The sequence below is a fragment of the Ruditapes philippinarum genome, unplaced genomic scaffold (genome assembly GCF_026571515.1).
Source record: "Ruditapes philippinarum isolate M1 unplaced genomic scaffold, ASM2657151v2 ctg6874_1_1_1_1, whole genome shotgun sequence".
In the NCBI taxonomy this organism is placed as follows: Eukaryota; Metazoa; Mollusca; class Bivalvia; order Venerida; family Veneridae; genus Ruditapes; species Ruditapes philippinarum.
In genome coordinates, this window is record NW_026860500.1 from 1,657 (window position 1) to 23,686 (window position 22,030).

The 22,030-nt window shown below is 33.4% G+C and overlaps 1 protein-coding gene across 1 annotated transcript; it reads right to left on the reverse strand.

Moving 5' to 3' along the window:
- Positions 1-306: 306 nt before the first annotated feature.
- On the reverse strand, positions 307-3,821 carry LOC132760319 (3-keto-steroid reductase/17-beta-hydroxysteroid dehydrogenase 7-like). The gene is made up of 5 exons (XM_060752269.1): positions 3,622-3,821; positions 3,102-3,305; positions 2,517-2,606; positions 1,350-1,464; positions 307-795 (listed from the first exon to the last, which is right to left on the reverse strand). Exons 1-5 carry the CDS (start codon positions 3,819-3,821, stop codon positions 631-633), a joined length of 774 nt encoding a protein of 257 aa, XP_060608252.1. The 3' UTR covers positions 307-630.
- Between the last annotated feature and the right edge of the window lie 18,209 nt (positions 3,822-22,030).

Below are 22,030 nucleotides of genomic sequence, written 5' to 3' on the forward strand. Positions count from 1 at the left end.
TTTTTGTATTCAGTAGTTTATCTAAAACATCAGTTCATCAAACATCATCCTGGCTAATAACGACAAATTGATGTCAACAGCCGTAAACTAGTCTTCGTTGACTATGTTCATAATGTCGTTAAATTAGATAAAACAATAAATCATTTTTAATGCAAAAACTTTATTTAAAAATTATATTTAAAGATCAATACGATTATTTACATATTTTCAATGTTATCTTTACATGCACACATCCAAAATTAAAACGACAGCATGACCCGGGAATTATAATTACCTTGTACAAAAGTAGATATAATCTATTATAAGAACGGGGAATTTAACCTTACCGCGGCGCATGCTCATATTTTTGCTTCCTTTTCTATACAAACAAATGTACATAACCGTAGTGTATTCACATTATTGATAATGATTCATGGTGTAATTTTGTTTTACAGATGTTTATAAATGAAAAGACGTTTTTTCTATTTAATTTGTACATGCATTTTGTCAATGATGCTTTATTTTCACGTGCCCTGTGGGACAAGTGCTTTTCAAAATAACTTGCCCGGACCAAACTTTTAGTTGCCCCGAGCAGTCGGACAACTTTAATGTCGAGCCCTGAACTTTGTAACAGTAAATTTTTTTCCAAAACTAAAACATAACATTAAGAAAAGATATAAAGTTCATACTATAACTATACCCATTTCTATGTTGTATATCTGTGTAGCTAAAGTCATCAGAATTAGCATTCTGTGATGATGTCCATATAATTTGTGTTTCCTGAGCTTTGCCTAAACAATCCTCCAGTTCTCTTACCTACAAATATTTTAAAATTTACACATTAAAATTTTATCTTTATATTTGTATAATTGTTATATTAACAATTATATTATCCATTGTTATATCAAAGAATTTCGATATAAAAGTGTTATAATTGAACAGCCAGCAGTATCTGTCTTGACTAAATGGATGTGCAAGCTGGCCAAGCTAGCAGTAAAATGTGGTAGCAAAGACAGGTTGTCACCTTAGTGCAGTAACAGGTTAAGTCCTCATATAATTTAATAGTTAACTCATTACTGCACTAACAACTTGTGTTTATAAAAGTAAACTTGTAACATCTGAAGGTTTTGTGTATTTTACATGTTTTTCCGGACATGTTATGAGTTTGAATCACACCAACTAGGGGTTTGCCAGTTTAATTGATTTGGCAAAGAAAGACCTTGGGTGCTTACATAATTTTAAGCCTGAGTTACAATTAAACCATCCGCCTTCCATAATTTGGGTTTCTTATGTTAAAATTGATATAAGTTAAATCTGTTTATCAAAAATATAAGGAAATATTCTGAAAATGAGACGTTACAAAAGTTTACCATAACAAAATGTCCGAAGAGATTTGTAGCAAATATTTCTTGAAGGCCTTCTGGTGTTGTCTCGTTGATGTGGTTCAGTACTCCCCAGCCAGTACTCAATATTCGTACACCTTCACTAAATACAACATCAACAAAAATCACAACAAATTACAATAAGAATAAGTAAGAAGAAAATATCGTTAAAAATGTCATCAACCACTGTTTCATAACTCAGACAAGGTAAAACTGCTTTTACTTGTCTTTCAGTATGCACAATGTTCTTCTGGGATCATGGACATTATTAGGTAGTCTTGTCATTTTAGAATGTCATTTATAACTTGGTAAATTCTATAGTTGAATAAGATATTCACTTTAGAATTAATGGAAAATTCTAAAGCAGTGTAAAATATTTATTGGGAGGAAGTTCAGACACAGATCTAAAATGTCTGAGCAATTTAACAAGAAAGTTTGTTTCCGATACTCCTTTATATTATTTTATAATTTGGACCTGTATACATTTCAGAAAGATCCTTTAGATAATTATACTAATTTCAGAATGGCCAATGAGATTCCCAGATTTCAGTTGTAATTTTAAGATGACCAATAAAAATCCTTCTGATATTCAGTTCTTCCCTGTAAATTTTACAACCATATTTTTAAATATGTAATTAGCCATGTGATACAACAACTGAACATTATCACCTGAAGAGGTTTTTTATGGTTGGGTTTTACATCACACCAACATAGTATAGGTCATTTGGCAACTTCCAGCTTAATTGGTGGAGAAGACCACAATATTGCCCCTGTGTGCATTAATTCAGGCACAAACAGAGAACTGAGTAGAACCACCAATATTTCATAAGCTAGCTGGATTACTAGCTTTCTCACATATAATGATCTGGAGCCACTGGCACCACTGAAAACTACAGCAGTTAGAGGCAAGTGGTTTGAAGTCAACCACCTTAACCACTGGACAACGGACACTCCTTTACTGGAAGTAAAGTATCCAAGATGTCTTCACTTAACTTTGTCAAACTGCACATACTGTGATAGGCTGTCAAAAAGTAAATATTCAAAAACTCAAATATATTTTACCTTTTAGTAGATAACTAGCTCACCATTTTATTTACATTCTAAAATACTTGAAATAAAGACTTTCTTTAACTAAGCAATAGGAAAATCACTTACCTTGAAAATATAGCTATAATTTTAGACCAATTTATACTGGAAACTTTCATTATTCCTGCATTCAAGTATATATAATCAAGTCTTGTAAACCTGAAATACAACAGTGAAATACATTCATGATTTTTAAAAAAAAACAATGTGGGAAATATTGTGATATTTATTTCTATGAAGTTATTCATTGTGGTGTTGTTGGTTTTATATTAATATCTATCTTAATATGCCCTTTAATATCATTCAAAAGTATAAAGTGTTCATATTTTCATGAAGATCTCAGGTCCCTTTAACATATAAATCAAGGTCTTGTGTGCATCAATTAAACACTAAAAGGTATCATGTTCGAAAAAAAATATGTTCTTGATTCACTGAAGATAATGTTAGCTTTTTACTTTGTTGAAATATAATCTGGGGCACTTTAAGTCTTCCAAAAATCACCAGTAAAGCTGAAATGTTGCCATATTACCTTTTCAGTGTAAGTTTGACTTAAAAGTTAATCCCAAAAAGAAAATGAATTTTAAAAAAGCTGCACAAAAGAATTTCTTGTCGAAAAAAATTCAATTTACAGTCGTGTAATATGACATATTATACTTGTTCCTTATTTCCTCTGAAGCCCTTATAACTGACTCGACAGAACTTGTATCAACTATGACGATGGATATATCTGAATCAGGATGACGTCTCATAAGTCTTGTTCTGGCGTTCTCTGCACGACCCTTGTTGCGACATGCCAGACACACATGTATACATTCATGCTCCGACAGCAAACGGTCTGCAACTGATAATCCAACTCCACTGAAATAAAAAAAAAAAATGATTTTTTATTTCTTCATTTCTTTTACCTTCTTCTTTCTTTTACCTTCTTCTCTAATGTTCTAAATGGGTCACCTTAAATAAAAACTGCTAAATCTATACTAATGAAAGGAAAATTGTGATTTTTTTTCTACCATTCTTATTTTATGATTCACACACAAAACAGCACACCAAAAACCTTCCCGTGCAGAAAATGAACAAGAAGTCCTGGGACTATCCCAGGAATTCCTGAGAAGTCTCAGGAATTTGTCCTGGAAAAATCCCAGGATTTCCTGAGATAATCCTGAGACTTTTTCACGCCGTTAAATGGGACTGGACAATCCCAGGAATTTCTTGAAGACAGGAAAGAACAGGAAAAAATATTGCTCTGCTATCCCAGGAATGTCTTGTTCTTAGGACAGTCTTATAATCCAAGGAAAGTCCTGTTCCCAGGACAGTCCTGTAATCCCAGGAATCTCCTGTAATCCCAGGAAAATCCTGTTCCCAGGACAATCCCATAATCCCAGGAATGTCCTGTCTCCAGGACAGTCCTGTAATCCCAGGAATGTCCTGTTCCCAGGACAGTCTCATTATCTTATAAATGTCCTGTCCCCAGGACAGACATGTAGAAATGTAGAAAACAGTAAAAGCTGATATTTAAATAAATGCTGCTTTGAAATACTAATTTAAAGCACAAATTTAGTTAGTTTAAAAATATTTATTTTAATATTTCATCATATTTTACATTTTATATGTATACAATTATTACATATAATTGAAGGGATTAGAACAGAAAAATTTATTATGAAAAAAATCACACACTATTTCCAATGTCAGCAAATTAGAACTTAAGATCCAGGAAAGTTTATAAGATTTGAGAAAAAATACACTGAAAAGTTTGACTGTGATGGCATCTAGAAGCTAGCTTTGATTTACAAGTTAACAAACTTTCCCTGCATGGCATTTACGTCATTTTGCTCTCAGGCTCCCAGCTGACTATCTCCCAGCCTTGAACAACGTTGGCACTCTGATTGACACTCTGACTCCTTCATTATTTCTGGAAAAAAAGACATGTTCAGCAATACTGAGTGACTGTCAAGTACAGTTCTATTCTTTTAAGCAGTCTAACAATTATTTATCATAATGTGTTTGTATAAATAAACCAAATTCTAGCCCCCTTAGCATTATCAAATTTAACAAAAATGTGCATATAATTAGCATGAGAAGAAAAAGGTCCCTAATACTTATGAAGCCTTGTTCAAGTGATTTTTAAGAAATGACATATTCACCCTGCATTTAACCTGCCTACATCAAGACTTTGACTTCTTTCTTTAAAAAAATCAATTTAAAGAAGAAATGTGTTCTGATTTTTAATTGTCTTTTATTTCAAAAATAAGATTTGTTCATTGTAATGGAGAAGAAAAAGGTTTTGTTGAAAATATCAAATAAGCAGTGATGTCATAAAACTTTACATGCAATATAAACACAAGAGGTGGCATGGCCAAATGCAGGTTAACAAATCAGACCAGTAATCTAAGGATTCCTTGCCATATTTGTTTAAACCCTGTCAGCAAGCCATTGTTTCATTGAGAAAGAAACTTTACACTTATAATGCTTAGTACTATTTGGTTGCAGAATAATTTGTTGCTTAGAAGTTGGATGTAAAATTCAACCAAGGTAAGAACTTAAATGCAACTTTCATTAAAATAAGAATTTTAAAAGAAAGGTAACAAATGGTTTCAAATAATTGTGCAATGAACTATTATTTTCTTCTGGGAAAGATTAAGAATAGTCAAATATAGTTATTTAAAAAAATAAAGCATACCTTTTGGGGCTCAATACTGCACATCATTATTCACCTAGCATCTCAGAGTCAGACTCAGAACTGGCCCCACTTTAAAGCCTGCAATTTGTTTGAAATCTAATATCAGATTTTTCCATTGAAAACAACACATAGAATGATAAATAATTATGATAACCCTGTCTTATTCAGCTCCACAAAACTTACTGACAGGTGTGTATAAAACTGTACCATTTAGTTCTCATAATTTTAATTTGTTTCACATTATTTTAACTTGCAGAAATAAAAAAGACAATCTATCTATTTATATGCTATTTTGTATATTATATATGTTACAAATTAATGTGACAATCAAATCTAGATTTAAATCAATTGTTAGTAAATCAATGTATGAAGTGGTTACAAATTTTAATTTGCTACCTTGATTGTTTGATATACATATATCAATTTAAAGAAGAAACTGTTTCTGTACAAATGTAACTAAAGGTTTAATTACCTCATTCTGTTGTATATCTCCTTGTCCAAGGTGATTCTGATTCTTGTCATTCTTATTAACCATAACTACACTTATTAAACTTAAACACCTTAACATCTTAAACAAAACTATATCTCCAAAATTGCTTAAACAGGAAGTAGTCTCCTCTGTAATTTACACTATTTCCAAGCTTCTAGCTGACCATTCAAACTGGACAGGTACATCATTAGGTAAAACAGGGTTAATCCAAAAATCAAAGCAGTTATCATTTTATATAACATTCATTGAATGTAAAAAACAACATCAAATAGCTAATAGATAAGTAGATTTAAAAAATCATGAATTTAATAAAGAAGAAAAATTGCAATGTCCTAGACATATTCTGCATATCATTCAACTTTGTAATGTTACCTCTCCCCAAAATAATCACATGGAACAGTCTGATTAGTAGGAATGACCAGGGAGTAAATCAGTCATGCACATTATGGTGGGAGAACAAAGGTGGCCAGTTTTATCAGATCTTTGATCTGCGTGGTGTAATATCTAAGTGGGTGTCCTAAGTGTATGCAATTATCAGGCATATTGGTTCCTTGATTTGAAATAGATAAAAATGACAGTTACATGAGCTTGAGTAAGAAAAAGTACTGTAAGAAGTACAATAGGTTGAAAACATATACATTTCAATGTTTGTAAATGCAAAAAAAAAACTAGAGTAGAATAATGCTTTGGGTAACTTTTATGTGAATTGTTTTTGTTTTGAAATGGAATGACAGAATTTCATTTCTTTCCATGGTCCACACAGAAATCACTGATTCCATGCCAATTCTGTCCCTATTCCGCTCAGAATATGTGCCAAAATTATGTGCAGGTTATATACATGTATATTTGATTTTCCCTATTACAATATCTTATTAAATATAAAAAATAATTTCCTTGCTATGTTCAAAAATCAATTAGCAATTTTTTCTTAATTGTTTGTGATTAAGGTCTAAGATTATAGAATTTTAAATTCTGAGTATTTTGATACCCATTGTGTTAAAGAAAACTATTACAAACCGACTTCAATATATTTTATCAATTTTTCTCATTTTTTATACTTAGCATTTTTTATTAGCTTTGCTCAGTAATAAAAAGGCTCACAAAAGTTATTTCATTTATTCCTCTGTCTAAAGAACAGGAATTAACAAGACTTCTTACTTTTCAGTTTACAGAAAGGCCTTCTAAGAAAATATCTTTCTTGTCTTTGACTAAAGGACTTCACTATAAATGAAGTCCTGATAATTCCTGTCCTCAGGACATATTTGAAAATAAAAGTCCTGAGATTTCCTGTTTTTTCCTGTTGGTAAGATTAAAGTCCTGACAATTCCTGTTTTGTCCTGTTCAGTATGTTCAAAAGTCTTGAGATATCCTATAAACAGGACTTTTGTTAAGAGGTAGCAAACAAATCCTGGGATAATCCTGGGATTTCCTGGGACTTCCTGAGAACAGGAAATATTTTCTGCACGGGCTTAAAGGGACTCAATTGCCTTTTTAACCATGACAGGAATAAAACTGTTTTTGTTATTGATGTACGTCTATATCAATAACTTGAATGTAATTTTTTTTAGGAAAAAAAAGTATGTCACTGATATATTCAATGACTACTACAATAACAAAACTAAATGCTGGAAAAAAAATACTGTCAGAGTTAAATGCATATACCAATTTTCAGCCCTGAACAATTCAATGAATATACATTTGTACAATGTGAAAATATCAAATATTTTGACATATGAGACATGAGCTAGTTTCTGATCAAACTAATGTTATGCTTTGCTAATCAGTTTATCCATTTTTACTTTCTCTAAACTGTAACAATGAATGTAATTGCTTTTGCTCTTAGTCTAAATTTGCTCAGTAAGACTTTTACTGAGCAAATTTAGTACAATATAGTCTTACAATAATAGTTGTTAATAAAATTTTTATTTTAGCCCCAAAATTACATGTTAATATTTGAATCAATCAAAAACACGCTTCTCACCTTGAATAATTTACACTTTACAAAACATTACTGCTAACAGATCATGTGACATTAGGACATGTATGATATTATGACAGTAAGTAATAGTGCTCAGATCCACACTCCTATATACTGTTACAGTTTCTGGTATTCTTCCATTTTGTGAAACATTTAAAATAAACATTGGAATGAAATTTATTCAAGTTATCAAATCAAAAGTGATTGACTTTTCCTAAAACAAGTATGAAGCCAGTCTCAAAGTCAGGCTAGCATGTTTGATAGATGTGCAGTTCTACATGTACCTGACTGACCATTACACAAATTCAGCAAGAAAAGGGTTAAGTCAGCATTATAACATGTATATATGAGCTGCGTCATGACAAAACCAACATAATGGGTTTGCGACTAGCATGGATCCAGACCAGCCTGCGCATCTGTGCAGTCTGATCAGGATCCATGCTGTTCGCTTACAAACCCTATAACAAGTAGAGAAACTGATAGCAAACATCATGGATCCTGATCAGACTGTGTGGATGCGCAGGCTGGTCTGGATCCATGCTTGTCGCAAACGCATTATGTTGGTTTTGTCATGACGCGGCTCAATTATTACATTAATCAGTATTATCGTGAATGTGATCAGACCTTTGATATATGAGCAGAAAAAAATAGCATCATGATTTAAAATAACACTATTGAATGTTTAAATGAGTCGATCAAAATTAACCAATCAGATGTCTGAATTTTGATATTTATCAGGTAACAAGTTGTAAATAAATATATACAGATAAAAAAGATAAACTTTAAACAAAATATTGATAACACTTAACCCAGTGCTCTCCATTTGGTAAGCTGAACTTAAATGACCTAAATACATTAATATACAAAAATACATTATTAATATATTCTCAATGACTTTAAGAATGCAGAAAAAATAAAACTCATTTGAATTATGCTTTTTTATAGGCCCGTTTGAAAAACGGGACGTATTATGGGAACGCCCCTGGCGGGCGGGCGGGTGGCGTCCAATTTTGTCCGGAGCATATCTCCTACATGTATGGAGGGATTTTAATGAAACTTCATAGAAATGTTCACCACTATGAGGAGCAGTGTCGCGCACATGAACCAGGTCTCTAGGTCAAAGGTCAAGGTCACACTTAGAGCTCATTGAAAAATGCTTGTCCGGAGCAAAACTTCCACATGTATAGAGGGATTTCAATATTACTCGAAGATGTGTATATGGACCATTTAGTCATCATTTATTGAGGGATTGTAACACAAATGGTCATTATCATGGCTGTGATACATATAATTTAGGTCAATATATACAAGGTCAAGGTCACTAAAGATGATGAAATATCCAGATTTTGTCAGGAGCATATCTCCTACACGCATGGAGGGATTTTAATGAAATTTCATAGAAATGTTCACCACTATGAGAAGCCATGTCACGCACATGAACTAGGTCTCTAGGTCAAAGGTCAGGGTCACACTTAGAGCTCATTGAAAAACGCTTGTCCGGAGCAAAACTTCCACATGCACAGAGGGATTTCAATATAACTTGGCACAAATGTTCACCATTGTGAGGCGGAGTGTCGCGCACAAAATTCAGGTCCCTGCAGCCAAGGTCAAGGTCACACATACAGGTCAAAGTTTAGATAAAAATATGAAGATGTGTATAGGGACGATTTAATCATCATTTATTGAGGGATTGTAACACAAATGGTTATTATCATGACTACGGCTGTGACACATGTACTTTAGGTCAATATATGCAAGGTCAAGGTCACTAAAGATGGTGAAATATCCAGATTTTGTCTGGAGCATATCTCCTACATGTATGGAAGAATTTTTATAATACTTTATGGAAATGTTCACCACCATGATATGTATTGCTCCATGCATGATCCAGGTCTCCAGGTCAAAGGTCACACTTAGAGCTCATTGAAAAACGCTTGTCCGGAGCAAAACTTCTACATTCATAGGGGGATTTCAATATAACTTGGCACAAATGTTCACCATTGTGAGGCTGAGTGTCGCACGCAAAATTCAGATCCCTGCGACCAAAGTCAAGGTTACACATAGAGGTCAAAGTTCAGATAAAAATTTGAAGATGTGTATAGGGACCATTTAGTCATCATTTATTGATGGATTGTAGCACAAATGGTAACTTTCATGACTACAGGTGTGACACATTTAATTTAGGTTAATATTTGCAAGGTCAAGGTCACTGGAGATGATTAAATATCCAGATGTTGTCCGGAGCATATTTTCTACATGCATGGAGGAATTTTAATGTTACTTTATAGAATTGTTCACCACCATGAGACGTAGTGCCCTGCACATGAACCAAGTCTCTAGGTCAAAGGTGAAGGTCACAGTTAGAGCTCATAGAAAAACGCTTGTCTGGAGCAAAACTTCTACATGCATAGAGGGATTTCAATATAATTTGGCACAAATGTTCATCATTGTGAGGCTGAGTGCCGTGCATAAAATTCAGGTCCCTGCGACCAAGGTCAAGGTCACACATCCTGTGCATATCTTCCCTACTGATTTGTTTTAAGGTTCATTTAACAACACAGTGCCAAGAATAAAAACTTGCTTGCTAGGTAACACTTATCAATAATGCCCCCATCTCCATCTAAAGCTTTCATAAACGGGCGTATTTTGTGACTATGATGGCACCCTTGTTTCTTTTCAATTCAGCACAGTTTAGTGCTAATAAAACAAATTCAGTACCACATAACAGGACGGATTCAGTCCTAATAAAACAATATCCTTTTAAGCCTTGATTACACATTAAAATCATCACATAATATGCTCATTTTTTAATGGGTCAAATTTGGTTGAATTATTAATATATTTAAAAAGATTGGCTATTGTAAAAATTGTAACGGTGACTGACCAATAATTGATAATTAATGAAAAATGTTATGATACAATATAAAAATAACCTTAATTATAATATTAAGATTGCTCCAATCTTTTTAAGATGTGAACAATTACCAGTACATTTTTAACAATATTTATAGAAATTTCCATTTTGGCCATGTGGAGTATTGATTATCATAGTAAAATATACAATTTAAATAAACATTGTATGGTCTATTTCAAGGTTAAATTGTTCGGTCAGTTATAGCCCGTTTCAAGTAAAAGCTTTACAACTGTAGTATGACACTCTATGTGGAGTACATGCAGAAACTTTACTTTATATGAAGGTTTTAGCTTAACGTACACAACATATTTAAGACATCATGTTGAATATCTAAAATGGTCTTGTCTATCTTTTGCTCTTTAAACACAAAAACATTCAACAGTTGTCAGGATAATATGTACTGACAGAATAAGCACAGGCTTAAAAAAATAGAGCTAATTTAAAATTAAACTTGATCGTGTATTTATATGTTGTTTTTTTCTAGCATGGAATTATATGTACAATTATACTGAATCATTTTTCCATTTAATATTTCACTTTGATCCAATTAACTAGACCAAACAATACTTATTTGCTATTGCATGCCATTTAGGCAAATTCCCAAGAGCTGAGGTAATTAGAATTGTCAAAACCTGTTGAAAGTTATACCTAATATAGCACATTACAGTAAAGGGAGTATCTCCAGAAGTGATCGTTTTGAAAACTTTTGCCTGAAAGTCTCAAAGAGGTTGCTCATTTCTATTAATGTAGTAGTATTATTCTTCTTTCTTATGAGAAGGAAGACCTATATTTAATGAAATTCACCTAGACGTGATAATATTAACTTCACCAGAAAACCAAAGCATTCAGAATGTATATGGAGAATGCCATTGTGTTCTATGGACAGCGTCATTTTGATATCAGGAAGTATTACATTCAGTTTAGAGGTGAACAGCAGACAACAGAAAACAGTATTATTGAAAGAAGCAAAGTTTAGGGGAAAAAAGGCAAATATATTATTACTCATCACACATTGTATCTGACCTATAATATAAATGTCATTTAGCGAGTTTTAGTCATTTCTTTGCTTTCTGTAAATACATAGTGTTTCCCTTAAAATCTGACTAGTCCATTTGTTTATTGCATCAAAAAAAGCATTGTTTGGTCTTTTTCACAGTTAAATTGTCCAGTCAGTTATAGTCCATTTCAAGTCAAAGGAAACTACATCGGCTTGATGCTGTTTATCAGTTTAACAAATTCAATCCTTATCCATTTTAAATTTACTGTTGATTAAGTAATAGTTAGTGAACAACCATTATTGCACATTTTACACAATTCATTATCAATCTCTCACAAGTCGACATCATTTATGTACATGTCTTACATACATATGAACTCCCACTTTTAGCGGCAGACTCCCACTTTTAGCGGTAGACTCCCACTTTCTGCAGCCACATGTTCAAAGATTTTTCTTAAAATTAGGGGTATTTTCACAAATTAAAGAAATCTCCCTCTTTTTGATGTCAGAACTTTCTTCTTTGTTTATTGCAAATTCTAAAATCTCACTCTTTTTGAAGAAAAATCTCCCACTTGATCATTGAAAAAAAGTTCACATGTATGGTCTTACAAACTTATTATCAGCAGCAATGTTTCCTACGATTTTGTTTCTGACTCAGAGAACTCAACTAAGTTGTTAATAAGTTATAAATCTTTAAAGATATATGTAAAAATAATTTTTTCCAAATTCTATACCTGGAGCCCTGTTTATATAATTATAACCATACAGTCCAACCCCACTTATTCGAAGTGCCTGGGACTGAAAAATTTCTTCAAATACTCGATAGGTTCGAATTATTGAAATTGGAATATTGTGATAAGACGAAAAACTACTCCACTTTGACCAATACCAAAGCTACCGTTTACTACACTTACTACCTGCAATCAATTGAGAAAGATAAATATTAAAGAAAAAATGCTTAAAAATTATGTTATTGTCATTGAAGACATAAATACTTGCATTTTATTCTACATTATGTATCGTTTCGTTTCATGCAAAGCCTTGATAATGGTGTATTCACTATGGTATTTACAGCTAAATTCTGGTATTTTCGATTAGGGTAAAGGCTCTCATGTAGCGTTACAATTAATGAAAAACATGTTTTGGATGTTTTGACAAATTCACACATAGATTATATGTATGAAAATTATTGCTGTCATCTTCAAGCAATAACAGTAACAACATCGGACACAGTGCATTGCTTTTCATTTTTGGTAATTAAAATTGATTAAAGAACGCACAAAGTGTAATTATCATGATTGTCTAAATACACTCATGACTGTTGATATTTTTTCACAAGTCTACCGGTCAGCGAATGGATCTACGCCAATTAGTCTGGCTTCGAATAATAATTAGTCTGGCTTAGAATAATAGGTGTGAAATTCTTTCAAAATTGTATAATCGGGACCAAAATTTTACTAAGAAAAATATGAGGTATTCGGATAATGCATTTCGAATTATATATGCTTGTATTAATATTGGTTTATCTAGAAATAAAAACGGGACCACTGATCTACTTCGAATAATGCCGGGTATTCGAATAAAGGAGTGTCGAATATTTTTTACCGGCGTCAGACTGTATTATTATACATTGGCCTCTTAGAGAAGGAATTTTGGTATTAAGCTAAAATTGTGTTACATACATATTCTCAATAAATTAATCATAACTTCTATTGCCCTTACACTTGGAAAAAGTTCATCTGTCATAGTAATAATTTAAGCATGCAAAAATCTGACATAAAAATCACACACCGAACACACAGTACTATAGATCTACACTACAGTACTCACGACTAAAGAGACTTCAGCGAACAGGTTTTATAGTACTGCTAGACCTTTTACTGTCGCACAACGTCAAAATAAAAGCGACAAGTTATGGAAGCCAGAACTTAACTGTATTATGATAATTGATATAGATCTAATCATTTATATAGGCCTACAAGATACAAGAAACTTTATTTTAAGTCGGGTTACATATTACAAGAAACATTAGCTAATACGCTATTTACCGACAATAACAAAGGCATAAAACATATTTACTAACAAAATTAATAACAGATCTGAAAGTTAAAACATATAAAACTAGTAGCAGCTTAAAGCATGAAATAAAAGTATCAAGGTTAAGAAGAACTTTACAGTACAATAAAATGGTAAACTAACTCCGCCAAGGACGGTCCCAAGCCCGGCTGAAAAAGGAGGAGGGTTGTGAAGGGGCTAGCAACCCCATCACGGAAAAAAATTGAGGCTACAGAAACTGAAGCAACAGACACTTACATCAATGGTTTACGGAATCGACCCAAGGGAGAACGCATAAAGCGGAATCATCTGCCGACAAAACCTTTCTCCCTTAAGACTGTCTCAAGGATCGCGAGCTGGAATGTTCGAACACTTTATGAGACTGGGAAAGCTGCTCATGCTGCTAGAGAGATGGATAGATACAACATAGAAATTTTAGGACTCAGCGAAGTAAGATGGACATAATCAGGGGCAGTAACCTTGTCATCAGAACATACTCTTTTGTATTCTGGACCACCAAACGAGGATGATAACCATCGAAATGGTGTGGGATTCCTACTCAGTAAAAAGGCCAAATCCTCACTTATTTAATGGAACCCTGTTAGTGAGAGAATCATCGTAGCAAGATTTATGGCCGAGGTGCAAAAAGTAACCATCATTCAGTGCTACGCTCCAACTAATGTAGCAGAGGAAGAAAGTAAAGAAGAGTTTTACAACCAACTCCAGTCCACATTAGATGAATCAGCACCTCGAGACATCCTGATTGTTATAGGCGACATGAATGCCAAAGTTGGAAAAGATAACACCGGGAGAGAGCTCATCATGGGGAAAGAAGGCATAGGCGACACAAACGAAAATGGAGAACTTTTTGCGGATTTCTGCTCCCACAACGATCTGGTCATCGGAGGCACAACATTTCCCCCCAAAGATATTCACAAAACTACATAGGTTTCACCAGATATGCGAACAAAGAACCAGATCGACCACATTACAATAGCCAGGAGATGGAGAAAGAGCATGATAGATGTTAGAGCTTTTCGTGGGGCTGACATAGCATCTGACCACCAACTGGTCATTGCCAAATTGAAGATAAAGATAGCCAGAGCATCAAAACAAGAACAGTCAGTGAACAGAAGGGTACAACATCAGAAGATTAAAAGATCCAAATACAAGCCAACATTTTGTATTCAGCTGAAACAACCGCTTCCAAACACTAGCAGAAATGGACGATGACACAGTAGAACAGAAGTGGGAGAGAGCCAAGTCCACATTTACCATCACCTGTTAAGGAAGAGCTTGGCTATGCTAAGAGGGAACACAAGGTTTTGGTTTGTCTGACAAAACTATCGAGGCAATAGAGAAAAGGCGACAGACAAAGATACAACTGGAACAGGCCAAGACAAGAGCTCAAAAAGAAAGGCTGACAAGAGAACATTCAGAAAGCAAAAAAGAGGTCAAAAGAAAAGCTAGAAAAGACAAGAGAGACTATGTGAATCAACAAGCCTGACAAGCAAAAGATGCCATGGCCAGAAATGACACCAAGACTGTGTATAACATCACACGTCAATTGGCTGGACAAAAGACCAACACATCTAAACCAGTGAAAGACAAAGATGGGAATGTCATCACAAGACTTGAAAAACAACTCGAACGTTGGAAGGACCACTTTGCAGACCTCTTGAATGGCGAACCAGTTCAAAATACACCTGATTTACCTCCTGGTGAAGTCCTAGATGTTGATGTAGGCCCAATCACGAAAGATGAAATCTTGAAAGCTTTAAGTAAGATCAAGAATTGAAAAGCACCAGGACCAGACCAGATTCCACCCGAGGTCATGAAAAACAACCCAGAGGTCACCTACCAAATCCTTAAAGATCTCCTGGACAACATCTGGGAAACAGAGGAAATATCTAAGGATTGGAGTTTAGGCTACATCATTAAGCTTCCAAAGAAAGGAGACCTAGGCAACTGTCAGAACTGGAGAGGAGAGGACAACTGCTCTCTCTACCAAGCAAAGTCCTAGCCAGAGTGGTCTTAGAACGAATTAAAGGGGCAATAGATGAAAAATTACGTGATGAGCAAGCAGGCTTCCGCTGTGGACGTTCATGCACCGACCAAATTGCCACTCTACGCATTATCATAGAGCAGTCATTGGAATGGCAATCACCTCTCTATATCAACTTCGTTGACTTTAAAAAGGCGTTCGACATGTTTGATAGAGTCACTTTGTGGAAGGTGCTACGACATTACGGCATACCAGACAAACTTGTGAAGATCATATAAGGGTTATACAACAACAACAAATGCCAGGTCATTCACAACTCCACATTTTCACCATCCTTCAGTGTACACACATGAGTACGCCAGGGTTGTCTACTGTCACCTCTTATCTTCTCGGTTGTCATCGACTGGATTATGAGAACCTCCATGACACCACCAATAGGCATCCAATGGTCACTCACTGCCAAGCTTGAAGATCTAGACTTTGCAGATGATGTGAGCCTACTATCCCACAAATTCCAGCAGATCCAACTGAAAACATCGGCTCTTTACACAACAGCAAAATCAACAGGCCTGGAGATCAACACCTCTAAAACCAAGTCCTTAAGAATAAATACCCAGAACAATTCGGCCATCACACTAGACAATCAATCCATGGAAGACGTCAATCAGTTTACATATCTGGGAAGTATCGTTTCTAAGAATGGAGCAGCTGACAGTGATATCAAATCGAGACTTGGGAAAGCCAGGCATGCCTTTGTGACCCTCAGACCGTTATGGAAAACAAGAACATCAGACAAAAGACCAAACTGAGAATCTTTGAGACCAATGTCATATCAGTTCTTTTGTATGGATCAGAAACCCGGAAGCAAACCAAGAAAAACGAACACGACTTGCAGGTATTCATCAACAAATGCCTCCGACAGATCCTACAAATGCCAGTCATCTATTTCAAGCACCATCAAGAAACGTAAATTTTATGGCATTGGATAGGACACATTCTGAGGCGACCCCAACACAACATCACAAGGCAAGCTTTGGATTGGAATCCTCAAGGTAAAAGAAGAAGAGGCAGACCAACAACCACCTGGAGACGAACAATAGAAGCTGAGTTGAAAAGCTGCAATATCAGCTGGGCAGAAGCAAAAAGAGCAGCAATGAACCGACCCAGATGGAGAGCTGTTGTGGATGCCCTTTGCCCCACTAGGGGATAACAGGATTAGTGTGTAGTGTGTAAAATGGTAAATTAAGGCATAGTTTGATGACATGCACAGTACATATTGTATTAAAGGTAATAACAGTTTATAAAAGTAATAAATGACTGTAGTCTAGAAATTTAGGTATGATACATGTAGCAATGTGAAATAAATAATAATAATAAAAATAATAAAATAGTAATAGTTATTAGTTAACATCTAGAATTTATACATAATTGGAGGTTTCCTAAAAAATAAATAAATAAATAGATAAATAAATTCACTTACTTATAAAAAATAGTACATAAAAATTTATGATAGAACTAAGACATCATAAAAAAGAAACAAGATAAAGCACATACAGGGTAACAAACAAAGTTAACTAAACTTAAGTTGCATGCACAGCCTAATGGAAGGGAGAATAAGGAGTTTTAATATGAATATGAGCATACAAATCATACAGCAAAGATTCAACTAGCATAAAAATAAAGGGTTTCAGGGCTTCCATTAATGGAAGTTTGGGAGTCATATACTCTCTGATTTTGGCTTGTGACTTCCAAAATCTGACACTTTTCCTTCTTTACCTATATAATGTGACTACCAATATCAGAGATTTTGCAATGTCTGACTTCGAAATTTTGGAACTTAGTGGAAGCCCTGGGTTTAATGAAAATTAACACACAGCATGTAATGCATCATCAGATCATAGCAAACTAAATAATTTTGCATAATTCACACTTGCCGTGTGCAAAATGCGCAGCGCTTTTAAGTTTGGGAACCACATAATCGGATAGCTTCGTTCATAGCCGTCTGGTCCATTGAATTTGTCGAAAGATTTTGTAAATTGAGTAAAACGGCGACAATTTTGATGTTTATTTCGCCTGTTGCGTTGTTTATATTGATGTTGAAGTTTAAAATTGACCATCATCGTGCAGACTCATATGTCTTGTTTCGATTTACAAAATGATCATGTGAAAATATTGGAAATGTAAATCTTGATGGCAGGTGTGCGGATTTGTCCAGCGAACATTTTTATCTTGTGTATTATTATAGACGTTGAAATATGATTTTTTTCAAAACGGCTTATATTACGTTTTTTTGATATATATGATCAGTACATGTGCTGGGATTGACAAATATGCATTTAATTTGGATTTTAAAGGCGTTTTGAGCTCCAAACCCCAAGTGTCTGTGACGTTTTGTTTCTGCGACGTAGCAGCCTTTGTCGTAGACAATAATTCACGCGAGACACAGTCTAGCCAGTGCGCGCTTTGACGTCACATATGAAATCAAAGAACTAAAAGTACTGATGGAATTTACATGATAATTGTCAATTCTTTAATACTGATAGAAAAAAAAATTACTAGAGAGTATAGTACTAATGTTAATTCAATCAAGTTTTCTATGTTAATGAATAGCACAGATAGGAGTATTTTGTTAAAACTTGCAGTATTCTGTAAAAAAATTATTTCAGCATTTAAGTAACTGATAACTAAGCTTATTTTCATAATGTAACACTTTCATTTTTGATTTATATTTGCCATGTAATACATCAGTATATTTCGTGGATATCTCTTTATGATATGTCATATTATATGTATATATTATTGTATATGTGACTGATGCCTCTAAGAGGCCCAGCATTTTCAATAAACTGTTCAAACTGTTCAATTTACATGATTATTATAAAACGGATAAATATTTTTTAATGTCATTCAAAGAACAAATTTAGTGAAAAATACAGCATATATTTTCTGCACTCAATTCACCCCTTAATATACTAAATCACGCTACGGTTCCACCATTAATGCCGGGTCTGTACTGAATGCTAAAGGCACATTTTGTCTCAGTCTAAGCAAGTTTCTGAACACGTGTTTTATAACGTTTAAATAACTATTTTAAAGCATGCAGCCGCTTATGACTTGAAGCGCTGAATGTAAAATTATTAACCAAAAATGTCAACAAAGTAGTATTTGACTTTTATACAAAATACTAAATAACTTTCACAACTAAATTGCCAAAAATTAACAGACGCAAAAAATGGAAACGACCGATCAGCCACTTTTGGAAATTAAAACAGAAAACTAAAAAATCAAAAGCATTTTTAAGAAACGCCAAAGAGTATGTTCATAGTACTTTAATAGTAAATTAAAATTTAAATAGGACCGGACTTTTCAAGTATATCGTGTGGCGATCAATCGGAATGTCACGGCTATTATCTATAATAACATCGGAGTTAATACGGATTGAAAGTAGTTACACCACGTAAGGAATACGCACATTTTTTTCCAAACTTTGCTGTTACTCAACTAATTTTAATGATATAAGGTGCAGAGTACCCGTGACTATACAAGCTATCCACTGTATATAAAAACTAAAAAAATAATAACCTGAAAGCATTCGAGTATAGCCATTTTTCATAGTATTTTCCGAGAAATACGGTACACACTCGAATATAAGAACAAGCGAATAACTAGTCCCTTGTCTTTCTCGTTGTTTGAAACAAAAAATATAATATACATGTATAGTATAGATATACCATTGCCAATGAATCGAAATAATAAATTGCTGCTTTGATTTTTTGTTTATTTTGCTTTTTAATTGAAACGGAACACGCTGTTTTGTATTCTGTTACAATTTGTAATCTTAATGAAATATTTCACTTTAAGTGTCATGTATATTTGTTTGTTAGTGTTTTTTTTTTTCAGAATTAGATTAATTGTTTATAGGTATTTATACATATATTTCATGTAGTATTCTAAATAATCCCCTACTCCCGGCATTGTAAATACAGTTCGGGAACTATATTTGTTCAAGTCTTAAAATACATAACTGTCCAGAGAGGTCATCAGACCTTTCCACAGTGTTCAGACTGATTGCTGGCGGCATCCATTTTTGCGTATCTGATTGTAGTGAATGAATCTCATTTATAGCGTTAAAAATCATTAGGAGCAGTTCTACAAAAAAAGGTTTTGCGCATGCTCCGGTTTTTCAAAAATACGACTTAACTTAAACGAAAAAATTAACATCGAAGTAAAACAAATCGGTACGTAGAAAAATCGGAAATAATTTCCATTTTACGGACGTCACTTTTAACGCTACGTGGATGTTTCATTCCGTTTTAATCTTTTAAATTGTGAAATAAATCAATTACCGTATTGTTTTTCTGAATACGTTTTAAAATTTCATATATCCGATAAATAGTAACAGTGAACATAGCAGGTACAATTAATCACCACCGATTCGTATGACCGGAGGGAACCGTGTCCATTTGCTGTCGAACATTGTTACGAACTAAAATAATCGCAACGGAATTTTTTTTGGGCGCCCAAATGGCACAAATTTTACTCAAATATTAAAATTGTGGTTTTGGAGGCATGCAGCTTTATATACTGTTTATTCCAATCAAATGATAAAAACATTTTTTATGTAAATTATGGACTTAAAATTGATTAACATACTTTATGCCCGTTTTTGGAAAATATAGAGGAAATGTTTCCGTATACTTACCAAAACATAAACCGAAAATTGTGCTTATTGAATTTTACAAAGAAACTTTTATTTTTGATACTACTTTTAAATATATATATATATATATATATATAATATATATATATATATATTATATATATATATATATATATATATATATATATATATATATATATATAATATACAAGTGTTTATCATTTTTTTAAATTTTAGTTTGATGGCAATAACATAAATTATTTCCTTTGTAGAAAAAGTATCGCTTTTTAGTATCTCCGGCATATAATCTTTTCAAAACATTTTTAAAAAATGAAGTGTAAAAACTAACTTTCAAAGAAATATCTAAATTTATGTAAAATCTAGTTTAAATATTATGACTTTTCCAAAATTAATGTGAAATAAAAGAGATGTGAGTTAATTTATTTTTTTATTCTATTTTCCGAAGACATCTTTGGAAGCTCATTATTAATAGAATAGAGTATGACCGTAAGGGCACATTTGTTCCAAACGAACGATATTTTAGTCACTTTATAGGGTATAAGATTTGTAAAATTCTGTCTTTTCTTATACATAAAGTCCCTTTATAACTATTGACATTAAAAAGAAAACAAAAAAAATTGAAATATGTTGTTTTGTTTTTTGTTTTTATTCTGAAAAAGTTATTTCATAAAAATAATATGTTGAGGCATGTATACATTGTAAACAGTGATTTGCCAAAGTCTTGGACGTTTACAGAAACGTATCGTACGGACAGCCGCCCTAACCCTTGTCGTAGAGCTGCGCATTTTTAAAGACGTCGTGGCAGGGCAAACGTTAAAAAACGGTTTTTTTAAAAAGTTTTTGCGACATGTCTTTCCCACAAAAAAACTAGCTTACGACATGTCGTAGAGCGTTGATAAAACGGCCCCCAGGTATTCTTTTAAACTTTTCAATGGTTAATTGGATTTTACCAGAATTGTGTAGTATATCATGACGAAAGACATTGTTCATCGTGAACTTTGGTCGGCTTGCTAAAAATAAAAATATTACATGTACTTTCTTTAAAACATACAGAACAGTAGTCAAATTGAACAAAGTCTGTGTAATAAATATAAAAAACAGCATTTAAAAATAGTTGTAATATTACAGGCCTTTTTTCTATCAAATTAAGAAAAATGGTTTCTTTTGATGTAAGTTAAAGTAGCTATATTATAAGTCTCAGATAAATATACTGAAAGAAGAACACACACTGGAATGAAAAAAATGGGATAAAATTCAAGATTTTTTGTTATACGCGTTAACAAAAATAATGGTACATTTAAAATCATGAATAAATTCGCATGGCATGTTAATATATTGAAACATTATTTCGTCGTGCTAGTATTATAAGGTCCTATCTCCATTTTCATGAAAAATGAGTATGATATTACCATGGACTAGAATTAATGTTTTTTCCCCAGGGGGTTCCTTTTATGTATAGGTCCCCTGCTTTATAAAATTGTATTATTTTTTTATTTTTTTCGAAAATTAGTTAAAATTTAATTTTATGTTGCCTTTTCCCATGAGCTAAAAATGCTTGTGTTGAGGTCGTAACAGTTTTTGTTGAAAAAGAGGCATTGGGACACATTGATTAAACTGGCTGCCAGAAGTAATATTATCCTGTTACATAATGGCACTTAGGAACATAATAATACTAGCACGACGATTTTATCATGGGGAAGAACTGTTACCTGTATTTTTGAGACAGGTATCATATACGGTTTGAGGGAAAAATAGTTTTTCGGAACTTGGGGGGCTCAATATG